This window comes from Bison bison, unplaced genomic scaffold (genome assembly GCF_000754665.1).
Source record: "Bison bison bison isolate TAMUID 2011002044 unplaced genomic scaffold, Bison_UMD1.0 scf7180017864472, whole genome shotgun sequence".
In the NCBI taxonomy this organism is placed as follows: Eukaryota; Metazoa; Chordata; class Mammalia; order Artiodactyla; family Bovidae; genus Bison; species Bison bison.
The window spans coordinates 1,385,705-1,399,361 of record NW_011495033.1 but is presented as its reverse complement, the minus strand read 5'-3'; the positions used below and the strand labels follow the sequence as shown (position 1 = coordinate 1,399,361).

At 52.0% G+C, this 13,657-nt stretch overlaps 1 protein-coding gene across 3 annotated transcripts in view; it reads right to left on the bottom strand.

Moving 5' to 3' along the window:
* Nucleotides 1–13,657, bottom strand: part of INPP5K (inositol polyphosphate-5-phosphatase K) — a 19,377-nt gene that overhangs the window by 3,036 nt on the left and 2,684 nt on the right. The window contains exons 4-10 of one of the 3 annotated variants that reach the window (XM_010861345.1): nt 13,585–13,657; nt 10,196–10,312; nt 9,678–9,820; nt 8,960–9,071; nt 8,203–8,312; nt 2,814–2,906; nt 461–644 (exon numbers count right to left, since the gene is read on the bottom strand). In XM_010861345.1, the coding sequence (XP_010859647.1) occupies nt 461–644; nt 2,814–2,906; nt 8,203–8,312; nt 8,960–9,071; nt 9,678–9,820; nt 10,196–10,312; nt 13,585–13,657 (832 nt within the window). Of the gene's footprint in view, nt 1–460; nt 645–2,813; nt 2,907–8,202; nt 8,313–8,959; nt 9,072–9,677; nt 9,854–10,195; nt 10,313–13,584 lie in introns of all 3 variants that reach the window. The other 2 variants (XM_010861344.1, XM_010861346.1) reach the window with 2 other exon arrangements.

The window sequence follows — 13,657 nt, the reverse complement described above, 5'->3', positions numbered from 1 at the left end:
AACAAGGAAAAAAAGACAAAAAAGATGGGGGCAGCCGGTGGCTCAAAGGGGACCGCACCGCCTCCGTCACTAGACGGCAAGATACAGGGGGAGGGGGCTCCCTCTGCAACACGAGCCAGACAGGTTTAGGACAAATGAAAGGCAGTCCTACCTCACATGGTAGGTAATAAGCATAATAGAACTCAGGAGTCCCCGGGGACAGTTCCAAGAGGTAAGGGAAACCTACTGACAAAGGGTTCCAACATGTTTTTGACAGACAGAGCCAGCCACGGCTCCTAAGAACAGGGGGAAAAAAAAAAAAAAGAACAGGGGGACACCTGACCTGGGAGGAAAGGCAATCGTGTCCTCCTACAGGCCTCCCCGGGGGGCCTGCTGAGCTCTGAACCCAGGGCAGGTGGGTCTGGGATGTGGCCTGGCACAGCTGCGGCTCTGCCAAGTGCCAGGCAGCCTGGAGATTTACCTCCAAGTCAAAGGTGCAGGTGACGGGCTTATGGTCACTGATGGTGTACACCATGTGGCTGACGTAGCTCCTCAGGAACAGGGCAAAGGGGGCTGAGAGCTCGGGGGTCTGGAAGTCGGTCTGGGACTGCCGCTTCAGCCTCCAAAGGATGCGATCGGTCCAGGCAGGCTTGCGCTTTTTCTCACTGGGGGTGGGGGGAGAGGAAGAAGGAGAGAGAAGGCTCAGCAGGCCAGCAGGAAGGGACCCCCACAAGCTCCCTTAGAGCCCCTAATGCCAGGGCCTGTTAGCCACCATGAGATGCCCCAGGACAGAGCTGGAGCCCAGCCTGGTAGTGGGCAGGAGCGTACCCCGTGGAAGCAACAACAGTACATGGGTCTGTGTCAGACTCAGCCAAGGACCCTCGGTCTCGTCTTCATTTTTATGAATCAAATGGTGACTCAGAAACACTCTGTCTAAAACCTTTCTTACTTCTTGAACAAAAGCAGCTGCAGATCAAAGAGGCTGAGGTTTGGAATGCAGGGTTAGAGCTGAGCTGGAACTTGGCTCCCTCTCCATCCCTGCAACTACAGATTGATCGTGGGAAAGGCAAGGGAAGTATTTAGGGAATCTCCCCACGTGCTTTCGACCAGGACCATTTATCCCCTCTTCACAGGTGGAGAAAATGGGTCTTAGAGGGGTTGGGACTTTCCCAAAATTGCCCAGCCATGGCGTGGTGAAGCCAGGACTCTGGGCCAGCCAGCATGACCACAGGGCACATGCCCGTCGTTGCCAGGCTAACCCCTCTTGGGCCTCAGCTCTTCATCAGTAGAATGGAGATAACAGTAGTTACATCTCAGGGCTACTGAGATGGTTAAATGAGATAAAACACAAAGAGCAGATAGCGCCGTGCTTCCTACAATGCAAGCTGCCCACGGACACTGGCTCTTATGAGGCTTTCTTCTCAAGAGTCAACTGAGGACCTGCCATTCCCTTTCTGTACTCCCAGCTTCCCCAACGGGCATGAGAGACACCATACGGCCTGGTCAGATGATTCACCGCTTTAAAACTTTTAAGGACGGACTTCCCTGGTGGTCCAGTGGCTAAGACTCTGTGCTCCCAATTCCGGGGCTTGGGTTCCATCCCTGGTCAGGGAACTAGATTCCACATGCTGCAACTAAGATCTGGTGCAGTCAAATAAATAAATGTATATTTTTTAAAACAAATCCAGCAAAAACCTTTTAAGGAGTCTTCACTGCCTCCAGGATAAAGTTCAGGTCTCCAAATGTGACTTTCAAGGTGCCCAGGATTCTGACGCCCCTTATTGTACCATATCACCCACCTCCGCCCCAGACCCACCTGGCCCTGGTGACCCTCTCAAGCCTCTGGGCCTCTGTTCTTGCAGCTTTGCTGCCTGGCACTCCCTTTGTCGCAGGGGGAGGCCCAGTTCAGTGCGGTCGTTCTCATAAAGCCACCCCTGACCTCTCTGCTTCCAGAGCACGTCTACTGCTACACTCTATCGTGGTTTACTGCTCCCCACTCAGCCTATCAGTCAGCGTGAGCTCAGAAGGCAAGGAAGGGGCTCTTGGTGTCTCCTGTGTCCCCTTGGCACTAGCACAGAGCCTGGTATGCAGCAAGTACTCAACAGTATAGCAGTTAGTTCCTCACTTGTGTCCAGCTCTTTGTGACCGCATGGACTGTAGCCCATCAGGCTCCTCTGTCCATGGACTACCTCCAGGCAAGAATACTGGAGTGGGTTGCCATTCCCTTCTCCAGGGGATCTTCCCAATCTAGGGATCGAACCCATCAACAAGTGCTCATGAAAAAGAAAAAAAAAGTGCTTGTGAAATACAAATAACTAAAAAAAAAAAAAACAAAAAAAAACCCAAGCTCACTCTCCTTCCTCAAAAATGCCCAGTCAATTTTAACATACACGACTTCACATGCTTATAGCTTGAAAGGCTATTTTTGTCTTCTGCTTTATTCACTTACTATTTTAAACAAACATTCCTGCCACACTTTCATCACTTCAATAGCAAAATGGCTCTCTAGCAATAGTGGCAGAACGGTGGTGCCCTGGAGGTGAACTTTGGCTCTAAAATCGGAGACCAGTTGGTGAAAAGTTCTGTCCTGTTAATGAAGAGTTCTGGGTTGGTGAATTTGGGGAGTGGTGCGCTTGGAGAGGGTATTGAAGCTCTGTTCCCCTTCCCACACCTTGTCTGACACATCTCTTCCATCTGCCTATTTCTGAGTTGCATACTTTTAAAACAAATCAGTGATCTAGTTTAAAAAAACAAAGTTCTGCCCTTGGCAAGTGACATCATCACTCCAAACCTCAGTTTCTTCAACTCTAAGATGAGGTGATAACAGTACTTACTTCAAAAACCTTATCGAGGGACCGTTCCAGAAGTGGTAAGTGGCCACATCTCTTCCTCTCTGTGCTCCTGGCGTGTTTTGACCTTTCATGCTTCTGAAGAGTGTTCGTGGGATGTTGGAATGTGGTAATTCCATCCCAGAAACTACAGACACAAAATCTCTAATGCAACCTTGGACATTCAGTGCCTAGCAATTCTTGAGACTTGGTAGTGAACTGCATGAATGCACCACTCTCCCTTTCAAAGCATCCTCCTGCCCCCACTTCCCTATTATGGTCAGCAGCCCATACATGCAGTCCCGTCAGAATCCTCCCCAAGTCCTGACCACAGCCCCACTCTCCTTCCCCCGCAGGACCTCCGCCTGTCTCCCTTTCTTCCTTTTCCATGGCCTGGCCCACACTCATCACTGGGCATCTGTACTGTCCATTCTTTTGAAGACCTTTGTTGCTGTTCAGTCGCTAAGTCATGTCCAATTCTTTTTCGATCCCCACAGACTGTAGCCCGCCAGGCTCCTTCTGTCCAAGGGATTTCCCTGGCAAGAATACTGGAGTGGGTTGCCATTTCCTCCTCCAGGGGATCTTCCCAATGCAACGGTTAAATCCACATCTCCTGCATTGTAGGCGATTCTTTACCACTGGGCCACCAGGGAAGCCCTCAATCACCTTTACTGAGCCCTTATTATAAGACAGGAGACTGGGGAGGATCTGATAAATGGGATTGCCAAACTTCTTGAGGAGCTCGTTTAACAAACAAAAGACAAAGGAACAAATAAGCAGAATAAATATGTACAAACTAAATATATTCCCCCAGTTCTCCATTCCTGTAACAGCTAAACACGCGGCCGCTCCATGCATCACGTGGCTGTGGCAGGCACCTCAGACTGTTCTAATCTTCCTAACCCTGGGAGGGCGCCACGGGTCACATCTCCCTTCTTCTCCAGGACACTGACGCTGAGGGAGGTCAGCGAGTGCAGGGGAGCTGGGTGCCCTCACGGTGCTGGCCAGGAGTTAGCTCTCCTTCACCGCACCCGTGTCCTCCCAGTCTGTCCCTCCGTGGCCGATCCCCAGCGTGTAACCAGAGTGGGGCCTCACTAATGCTTTTTTTGGCTGAATGGTCATGACTGAGAACAAGAACTTTTTTTTAGATAATTTTCATTTATTTATTCCTGGCTGTGCTGACTCTTGGTTGCCGCCCGGCCTTTTCTCTAGTTGTGGAGAGCAGGGTACTCTCTTGTTGTGGTTCGAGCTTCTCATTGTGGTGGCTTTTCTCGTTGTGAAGCGTGGACTCGAGGGGGCGAGGGCTTTGGTAGTTGTGGCTCAGTGGTTGTGGCTCTCGGGCTCTAGAGCACAGGCTCAATAGCTGAGATACACGGGCTTAATTGCTCTGCAGCATGAGGGATCTTCCTGCATCACGGTTCAAACCCATGTCTCCTGCATTAGCAGGTGGATTCTTTACTACTGAGCCACCAGGGAAGCCCCCAAGAACTGTTTCTGGAGACAACAGGCACACCCCGGGTTACTGTGCTTTCTTATTAATACTTGGCTGAGATTGCGATTTTTACAAATTGAACGTTTGTGGCAAACCTGCATTGAGCAAGACTACTTGGAACCATTTTTCAAATAGCATTCGTTCCCTTTGTGTCTCTGAGTCACATTTTGGTAGTTCTTATAATAGTTTAAGCTCTCTTACGGTTATAACTGTTAGGTGATCTGTGACCTTTGATGCTACTATCACAGAAAGCGAGGACTTGCCAAAGGCTCCGAGACTGGTTAGCATTTTTTACTAATGAAGTATTTTAAAACTAAGGTATGTACATTATTTTAGATATGTTGTTGTACACTCAATAGACTACAGAACAGTATAAACCCAACTTTTCTGTGCACCAGGAAACCAAAAAGTCTGAGTGACTCTATTGTGATATTTGCCTTACTGTGGTGGTCTGGAACCAATTCCACAATATCTCCCAGGCATGCCTGTGATATGTCTTTACTTTCTAAAAATTAAGACCCAGTAGCTCTGCAAGATTCTCCAGGCTTAAGAGCCTAGAAAACTTGAGCCAATTTACTGGCCCCAAAGGAGTGATGTGTTCCATTTTTGGGTCTGAGAGCATTTTCCTCTTGGCTCCCTATAGGTGGTTTCTAAGTGTCCCACTGAACTCAGGACTTGAGTCTTGCCTAGATTGATCGTAACATCCTCTGCTCACTGCCGAGCGGGGAGGTGGACTAGGTTCCTGTGGACTGTAACAAAACCCTACTACAATCCCTGACTTTAATAGGATTTGCTGCCCTCAGCCCCTTCACCCTCCTCTGTAACGGAGCCGACCTCGTTTCTCATTACATCTTGGCTCGGGTGCGTTGCCGAGGCTGGGTAAAGCTGCGAACCATGCCCTGCACACAGCTCAGTCCCTCTGTACAGTGGGGCAGCCCCACTCAAAGTGCCTCTCATCAGCGCTGCTGCTGAGAATGCCTGTCCTTTCTGTGAAACCTGCTGCCTCGCTGACAGTTCTCATTGACTCCTCATGGCTTCAGCTGTCCGCCTCCTTACCGTTCACTTCGCTGTCTTTTACCACTTCCACACAGAGTTCTGGAACCTTCTATCGGCCAGCTCCTGGACTTGAGAGTGTTTATTTGGCTCTCTCGCTCTGGGTGGGTCCCTCTACTAGACTGGCTGCTCCTTAAATATCTTATCTTTTCCTTTTGTTCTCTCAGGCTCTCAGTTCAAACACATGGCAGGCATGCTGTGCTATATAACCAGGGACGGTCGTAAATCAGACCCAGCCTCTGTGCTCCAGGCATTCATAGCACAGCAAAAAAGGCATGCCATGTCTTAACAGACACACTGAACGCACGATGTGCAAGGCTTGCAGGCAGCACAGCACCAGGAGAGAACTCCCGGCGAAACTGGCAAGGGTCAAGGAAGATTTTCCAGTAGAGATGATGCCTCAACCTGGTTTTCAAGGATGAATAACAGGCTGATCACACAGCAACGTTTCTGTTCCCTACACGGGGCTCCTGCCAACCGCAGGCACTCCCAGCTGGGGATATTTCAGTTGTGATGTCCCCCTGTAATGCCGTTGTTCCTGTCCAGACATTCCTTCATTTCCTGGGCTCCAGGCAAGGGGAAGCATGAGTCTGGATTCACACAGACCTCAGTTCAAATTTTTGCTCATCACTTATTCTGTTACTACCTTACTTAGACCTTCTGAGATACAGAAGGTCTATTTGTACGATTTGTACAAATCTTCCTTATTTGTAAGAAGTCAGTATCAACAGTGTCTACCTAATGAAGATACAGTAGGAATTAAGTGAAGTGATGCAGACAAACCGCTGTGCCCAATGCCTGGCCCGTGGTCAGCACTCAGCGATGTCAGTCACCGTGTGGATTTTATCTATCACGTAGAAATAACATCTGCCTTCTCCTTGGCAAGCTTTTTGCTATCCCAGCCCTGGGCTCCTTTCTGCTGCTAGCTGGCAAGACTGGCTGTGTGGGGACTTCCCTGGTGGTCCAATGGTTAGGACTCCACGCTTCCAATGCAGGGGGTGTGGGTTGGATCCCTGGTTGGGAAACCAAGATCCCACATGTACTGTATGGCACAGCCAAAAAATAGATACACATTAAAAATAAATACAATTCATAAAAAAAAAAAAGACTGTCTGTGAACTTGGAGGCACTGCAGGCTAGAGGAAAGCATCATGGGCAACACAGTCTGGAGAGGTCCAGCCCCGGCTCCACTATCACGAGCACAGCCACCTGGGGAAGGCCGTGAACATCTCTGAGCCCCTCTACACCGCCTGCATGACTTCCAGTCTCCTGCGGGCTTCCCTCCCATACCCAGGGGAGTGAGCAGGGTGATGCTTGGCTACACGGCCTGTGAGCCATTCTCTTCCTGTGGGCAAGTGTCAACTGGTAGAGGATCCCGGCTTGTCCCACAGAGGCCTGACAATCTCCATGACGATCCTCATTTCCAATGGATGGCAGGGGAGATGGACAGTTGCGGACCTAGGCCCGTGGGCCAGCGGAAGCCTGCCCTCTTCCCTACTTTCTGGCTTGTGCTGCGGCCCAGGCTGGCCCTCAGTTCCAGTGTCTGTGGCCTCCTCTTGTGTGCGCTGCCCCTGACTGTGACCCCACTCTGTCTTGCTCCACACGCCTCAAATGGCTCACGCTCTCCCCTTCACTTGACGGGAGAGCCACACGGCTTCTGGCCCTGGGCCAGCAGGGCCCCCTCTCATCCTGGCCTGGCTGTGGACAGACCTACTCACCGCCTAAATCCGAGAGGCCTGGGCTGCCCTGGGGGCACCTCCTATCTCCCTCAGAAGACAATTCTGCTAGGGGAATACAAAGAGCCCCATAACGTGTAGGGGGTTATTCTTCTTCAAAGAGATGAGGGTCCCTGCCCTAAATCAGGTCAGGGGCTTTGGGCTTGAGCTACTTTTGCCCCACTGCCTAAGTCTAAGGTTTTGGTGGTTACCTATCCCTTTCTCAGTTCTTTAGAAAGGCTTTCAGTAAAACTCCGACCTGAAGATCAGAATCTAAAAACAACAACAGCAGTTATCATGGTGCCTACCGGGTGCCAGGCACTAGGCTAACATGCCAGGTCTTATTTATTTCTTTTTAAATATTTATTTACTTGGCTTCCCTGGGTCTTAGTTGCAGCATGTGGGATCTAACCAGGGATCGAAACAGGGCCCCCTGCTTTGGGAGCTGGGAGTCTTAGCTACTGGACCACCATGGAAGTCCTTTGGTGGTCTCAATGAATCCTCAGTCCCATGAAACAGGCACTGTTATCATCCCCATTTTATAGACGGAAAAATTGAGGCTTAAATACTATGACCAAGGTCATGCTGCCGATAAAGCACAAACTGTGCTTCTGATTTCTAACCAGGTGCACTATCTCTGCATTGTTCCCCATTAACTGCCCCACTGACAACTCCCACTCATATTCCTTAACTAGTACTCAACCCACTCACAGCCAGGGCAGGATTACTTAACACCAGTGACTGGCTGAGCCAAGCTTTCTGTCCCCACCATCATCTGGGCAGGACCAGAAAGCCCTGAGGGGGCAGCAGGGCAGGAGTCTAAAGGATGCTGAAGTATAGTCCCTCCCCGATCTCCCTTGCCCTGCAGTCAGCAATCAGCCGTCTTTCCTCCCCTTTGGCTCTACCTGCCCCGGCCCCAGCTCCCCTTCCTGCTCCCTCCTGGGACAGCTCCCATAATCAGCATATCATCAGGGGTGCAGAGGCACCGCTCCTGAGCAGTGATGGCTGGATCTAGTCCTGCTCCCCCAACACTTCTAACTGAAGGTGGCTCCCTTGATCACAAGGGCCAGCACGGTCTGACTTCCCAGGCCCAGATCTGCGACAGGCACATCCTCTCCCGGCGGGGCCCCCTCACCTGGTGTCATAGTTGTTGGAGTTCTTATCAAACTTGTAGGTGGGTGGGAAGAGCAGGGAGCCTTCCTGGAATTCCCGCAGCAGTGGGTCGTGTCTCTTGGCGATGCTGAGCTGGAGGAAAAGGGATTGGCACTTGCCATCGCAGTGGGGCAAGACTCAAACCTGGCAGTGCCCTCCCAGTCAGACTGCTCCTCACTGCCCCAGCCCTGTACCCCACCCCCAGGACAGCAGTTGAATGCAAACGCAAACATCACCCCCTCACGCCCACCCCATAGTCCCAGGGCAGACAGCCGCCTGCCACTTCCCAGTTCTTGAACCACAGGGACCAGGCTCTGAATTCTATTTCCCTAGGAGCCACTAGCAGAAGTGTATCAGAGGGGAGGCTGGGGTAGGCAGGGTATCCCAATGGGTGGTATCTCATCCTCCAGGAGGCAAGTCAGGTTGGGAGTGGGAAAGACAACAGGGACATTGAGGGCTGGTGCAGGGCCAGCAGGCCAAAGCCCTGCTCGCTCCCTGACCTCACACACACCTGGTGCTGGAGCGCCTCCAGGTGGAGACCAGGCTGGCCAGATAAGCCTGACTGCCCCACTCCCAGCAGCCAAGGCCTATTAGACTCTGCCCTGCCTGGGGTCAGGGACTTTTGAAGGCTTGGGAAAAGAGAACGGGCGCTAGGGAACCTCCCCACACCTCCTGTTGACCTCCCTGGCCTTGGGCTCAGAACTCTCCTCTCTTGGGCTCAGATCCCCCCTCTCAGATACCTGATCCTTCTCCCACAGGTCACTGTAGCGCTGATTTTTTATGGATTCTCGAACAAAGTGCAACCCGAAGTCCTCAATCCGAAAGTTCATGTCTCCAAACCAGAGAATGAGGCTTCAGAAAGAAACGAAGACAGGCAGCCTGAAGGTCTGTGATGGGGTCAGAGCAGGCAGGAGACCACAGGGGCTCTGACCGCTCACTGCAGGGCTGCAGGGGGCAGAAGGCTCGGGGGTCGGGTGAAAAGCCAGAGGCTGAGGGAGGATCAGGTAAAGACAAGGGCGGGCCCCAACGGGCCTGTTCTCCTGGCCCCACCGGCCATTCGAGCCAAAAGGACCAGCCCTGAGGGGCAAGTGGCAAACATGGAGCAGGCTCTAGCCCTCCCTCCGTCCCCCAGCCGGGTACCCGGCACCAGGTGCCCCAGAGGGCACACCTGAGAACCAGCCCTTCCTGGGGACCTCAGGAACCACAAGGTTCTTGACCTGGGATGTTTGGAAGCATCCAGAATTTCTAGGCAGGACAGAGGGGCCAGGGAAAGGGAAGGGGTCCCAGACCCCAGGCAGGCAGAGTTGGAGAGGAGACAGGGCATCAGGGAAGAGGCTGCGAGAGGGCAGGAGATGGGGGCAGACTGCCTCTGGTGGGGGAGCAGTGACCGGGCAAAGCAGGCTTGCCGGGGCTCGCCTGGGGGAGAGGGTCGGGCACAGTTCACAGCAGCATGCTCACTCGTGGTCCAGGATGTTGGGGGTATCCTGTGCCTCAAAATTCTGCATCTCCAAGATCCGGTCAAAGTGCTCCAGCCGCTGGTCATTGTTGGCCATATGGGGGGGCAGGTGGCAGTTGATGATGCTGACATAGTAGCCGTAAAGCTTCAGAAAGATGTTGACACCCCCTTTGTTCCCCTGGTAGGTGGGCAGGAAGGGGGGGGACACACCTCTGTTTTCCCATCTGGGGCCTGAGGGCAGATGGTCTCAGTTCCTGCGGGATCTCCCAGGGTCAGCAGACACTCACCTCCGCAGAGCCCAGCTCACCTACCTGCCGTCCCAGGGACACTAGGCCCCCCAGAGGAGGGAAGGCAGCTATGCGGGGCACTGGCCTGGACATAGTGCCAAGATTCATTTCACCCCCTCTTTTCAATTCATTCATTCCCTTTTTCAGTTGCCCAGCTCTAAAGCCCCCAGCCCTACCCCATACAGTGAGAGAAGGCCCCCAGCTCCTGACTCAGAAAACAGCTCAGTCCTTACCCAGTACCCGAAGAGGCCGGTGGGGGTGGATTTAGTAGATAGGACCTGGATAAAGGGCAAATGCTGGTACTTGGCAAAGATCAGTAAGAGGAGCCCTTGCATGCGGACACTGGAGACCTGCGGGACAGAAGGGTGACAGTCATTCATGTCCCTCTAGGGCCTGTGCCGGGAGCCCTTGAGAGCCCTGAGCCACATGGATGTCCTGCCCCAGGGGTCTACGGCATCTCAGTGCCGATGGAGTCTCAGCTGCCAAATGAGGCAATCTGGGGGCTCTGCAGCGGGTGGAGACATCCCACCAACAGGAGGGCACTGACTCTTCCGCTCCAGCCCACGTATGGTGCCCTTCTCCCTAGTGCCCTCCTGAGCTCCCAAGGGTACCGTGCGTGGAGGGGCTCAAAGAACTTCTGAGATGCTTTATGGGAAAATGGCTAAGGGCCAGATCTACGTTCAGAAACCAGCTCAGGCTGTTAGTATTTGATGCCGGACAAGTCTATTTTCTCATCGATAAAGCAGGAATCTATCTTAAAGATGCTGGATTAACTGCTAGTTCTTGATATTAATTTTTACTTTAAGGATTCTTGAAAGTAAATGCAGAGAAGGGACATGAGCATGAGAGAGCGGGAAATACTCTGTATCTTGATTTGATGGGTGGCAGCGTGGCTACATATACGTATAAAAATCCACCAGACTCTACACTTCATTTCTCCATACATTATAGCTCAGGGAAAAACAACTAAGAAAACGCTACTGAAAAATAATACAGACTATGGGCAGCTGGTGTCCGTGAATGCCACGCAGAGGGGATGAGAGTGAGCACAGAGGACGAGTCGCAGGTTGGGGGAAACAGCTAATTCTGGCCAACTTTTGAAAGAAGGGTCCCTGTTCTGAAGAAGGACTGAGGCTCAAGGAGACTAAGGAACCAGCAGGACCACTTTGAATAGCAATGTCAAAGGCCCAGGACTGCCAGAATCCCCTCGCTCAGCGGCCGTGGAGGTGGGGTGGGAATGGGCCTGTGACCCTCTCACAGCTTCAGGCTGTCTACACCCACCACCCGAGTAGCTATTTCCGGAGCATGAGGTGCAGAGGCCAAGGAGGAAATCCCCGGGTGGGGAGCATGTACTGGGGCCTTCCAGGAATTATGAAACTTGATCCCACAGGCCAGGAGCTTTGGGATGGTGGAAGAGTCAAGGGAGGGGGAACCCTGAACACAAGACGGAGGGAGGGAGGCGTGAGCACCCAGAGCTGGGCACAGGTTGCTACAAATGTGTCCCCGACTTCACTTTCCACCCCTATCTTGGTCTCTCCCCTTCGAAAGCAAATAGGACAATGGGAGTGGGGAAGGGCTGGCTCCTGGGGGTGGTGGGGGCTGACTCCCAGGGAACTGAGAAAGATTTGGGAAGAGTTTCAAGATTAATCTGATCCCACAGAGCAGGTCTGGGCCACTGAGCCCCGCCCCACAGGCTAGAGCCCACTCTGAAAGAGGAGGGAAGTGGGGGTGGGGCAGGAAAACTTCAGATTGGGAGAAAGGGTGGGGCTATGGGGAAAGGCAGGAGACTCCTAGGGGAAGTTTTAGTTGGAGGAAACCAAGGAGGAGGAGCTAAGGAAGGGACTAGAAGGAGGGAGGCTGGGAGCCTAGGAGCCCGCAAAGGGGATCAGCCCCAGGCTTCTCAACCTGTGGCCAGCAACTTCCGGCCCCAGGAACAGGCTGCAGGCAGGGCTCGCCCTTCACCTCTACTCTCTACTCTCGGCCGTGCAAAGGAGGGGTATTTGCTGTGGGTGCCTGCCAGGCCCTCAGGCTGGTCTCCCAGCCTCGGTAGGCCGCATGGAGAGAGTGAGCTGTGTCCATGCCACAGGATGAGCTAATTTCCTTGGCTCAAGTCCATCCCACCGATCCCTTGCCAGTGAGCCGAGGTACAAGGAGGCCTCCAGTCTTGGGAAGGGAGTGGGTGGTAAGAGACAAGTGATTTTGCCCTCTGAGAGGGGCCAGCTCCAAGTCTGCAGGAAGAGGCCCTAGTTCAATCTGGAGGGAGCCAAGGGCTTGGGGACTGGCATCTTTTAGCCTCAGCAGCCGGATCACATCTGATGTGACCTCCTGGCTCTGCCCGCCTCCAGAGGACTCACAGCTCTTGCCTCAGCACCTCTGGGCAGATTAGGGTAACGGAGTGAATTCTGAAGCAATCCAATCACCCAGGGAAAGGAAAAAAGGAATTCTGGTATTTCTGAGAAGCAATGCTTCTTGGAGGTATTTTTAGTGGGACTGTGTTTCATCTCTTAGCTGTGCAGGGCAGACAAGTAAGATTCAGCAATCTAGAGCATTCCTGCAGATTCTCCTATGGTCTAAACATTTCTCAAAGAAAAAAAAAGATTTCCCAAAGAATACTGGCCTTATAGACTGAGAACCCTTCTCCTCCACATGTGTCTCTTCTAACCTCTGAGTCTCTGAGGATTTGAGGTGCATGTCTCTTAAGATCAGAGGACACCCTCTGATACCAGCAGGAGAGTCACAGGATACCTGTCAACCTTCGAGATCACCAGTACAGTAATAAAGTACAGTAGTTAAGGACACAGGTTATGAAGTTTGAAAGATCTGGATCCAAATCTGTCATGATCTCTGAGTCTTGGTTTTATCCATACAACACCTATATTTCAGAATAGTTAAGATTTTTAAATAATGTATATAAAGAGTTTGTTTATAATGCTGATGCTTTCAAACTGTGGTTCTGGAGAAGACTCTTGAGAGTCCCTTGGACAGCAAGGAGATCAAACCAGTTGATCCTAAAGGAAATCAACTCTGAATATTTATTGAAAGGACTGATGCTGAAGCTGAAGCATCAATACTTTGGCCACCTGATGCCAAGAGCTGACTCACTGGAAAAGACCCTGATGCTGGGAAAGATTGAAAGTGGGAAGAGAAGGGGGCAAGACAGGATGAGATGGGTTAATGGCATCACCGACTCAATGGACACAGGGTTGCAAAGAGTTAAACACGACTGAGTGAACAATAAAACACCACCACCAATAAGCAAGCCATGGACAGTGGCAATTATTATTATACTCTGAGATTTCAGGCTGGGTCTTTGAGTAGAGACTGGAGGCTGGGGGTGGGGTAGGCAATCAGGTGTTACTAAGCCCTGCTGCATCTCCCCAAGGAATTCTCCCAACCTGAAAAATATCAAGGTGTTAAACTAGCCCCTGGGGTCCCAGCTCAGCCCCAGCTACTTCAGAAAGACACAAGGCAGGCAGGAGCCCCAGGGAACCAGGTGCAACTGGGGTTTGGGTCTTTAAATAAAAGGGTAACAGCATGAAAGCTAGACTGGGAGACAAAGGACTAGGGATTAGTAATAATAGGTGAGACACATTTCCCAATTGCCCACGAACTTGCAAGTTACCTTGACGAAGCTCAGAGGGGAAAGCACGTCCATGAAGTAACTGCTCCATGGGTCTTCAAAGGCAGTGTCGGAA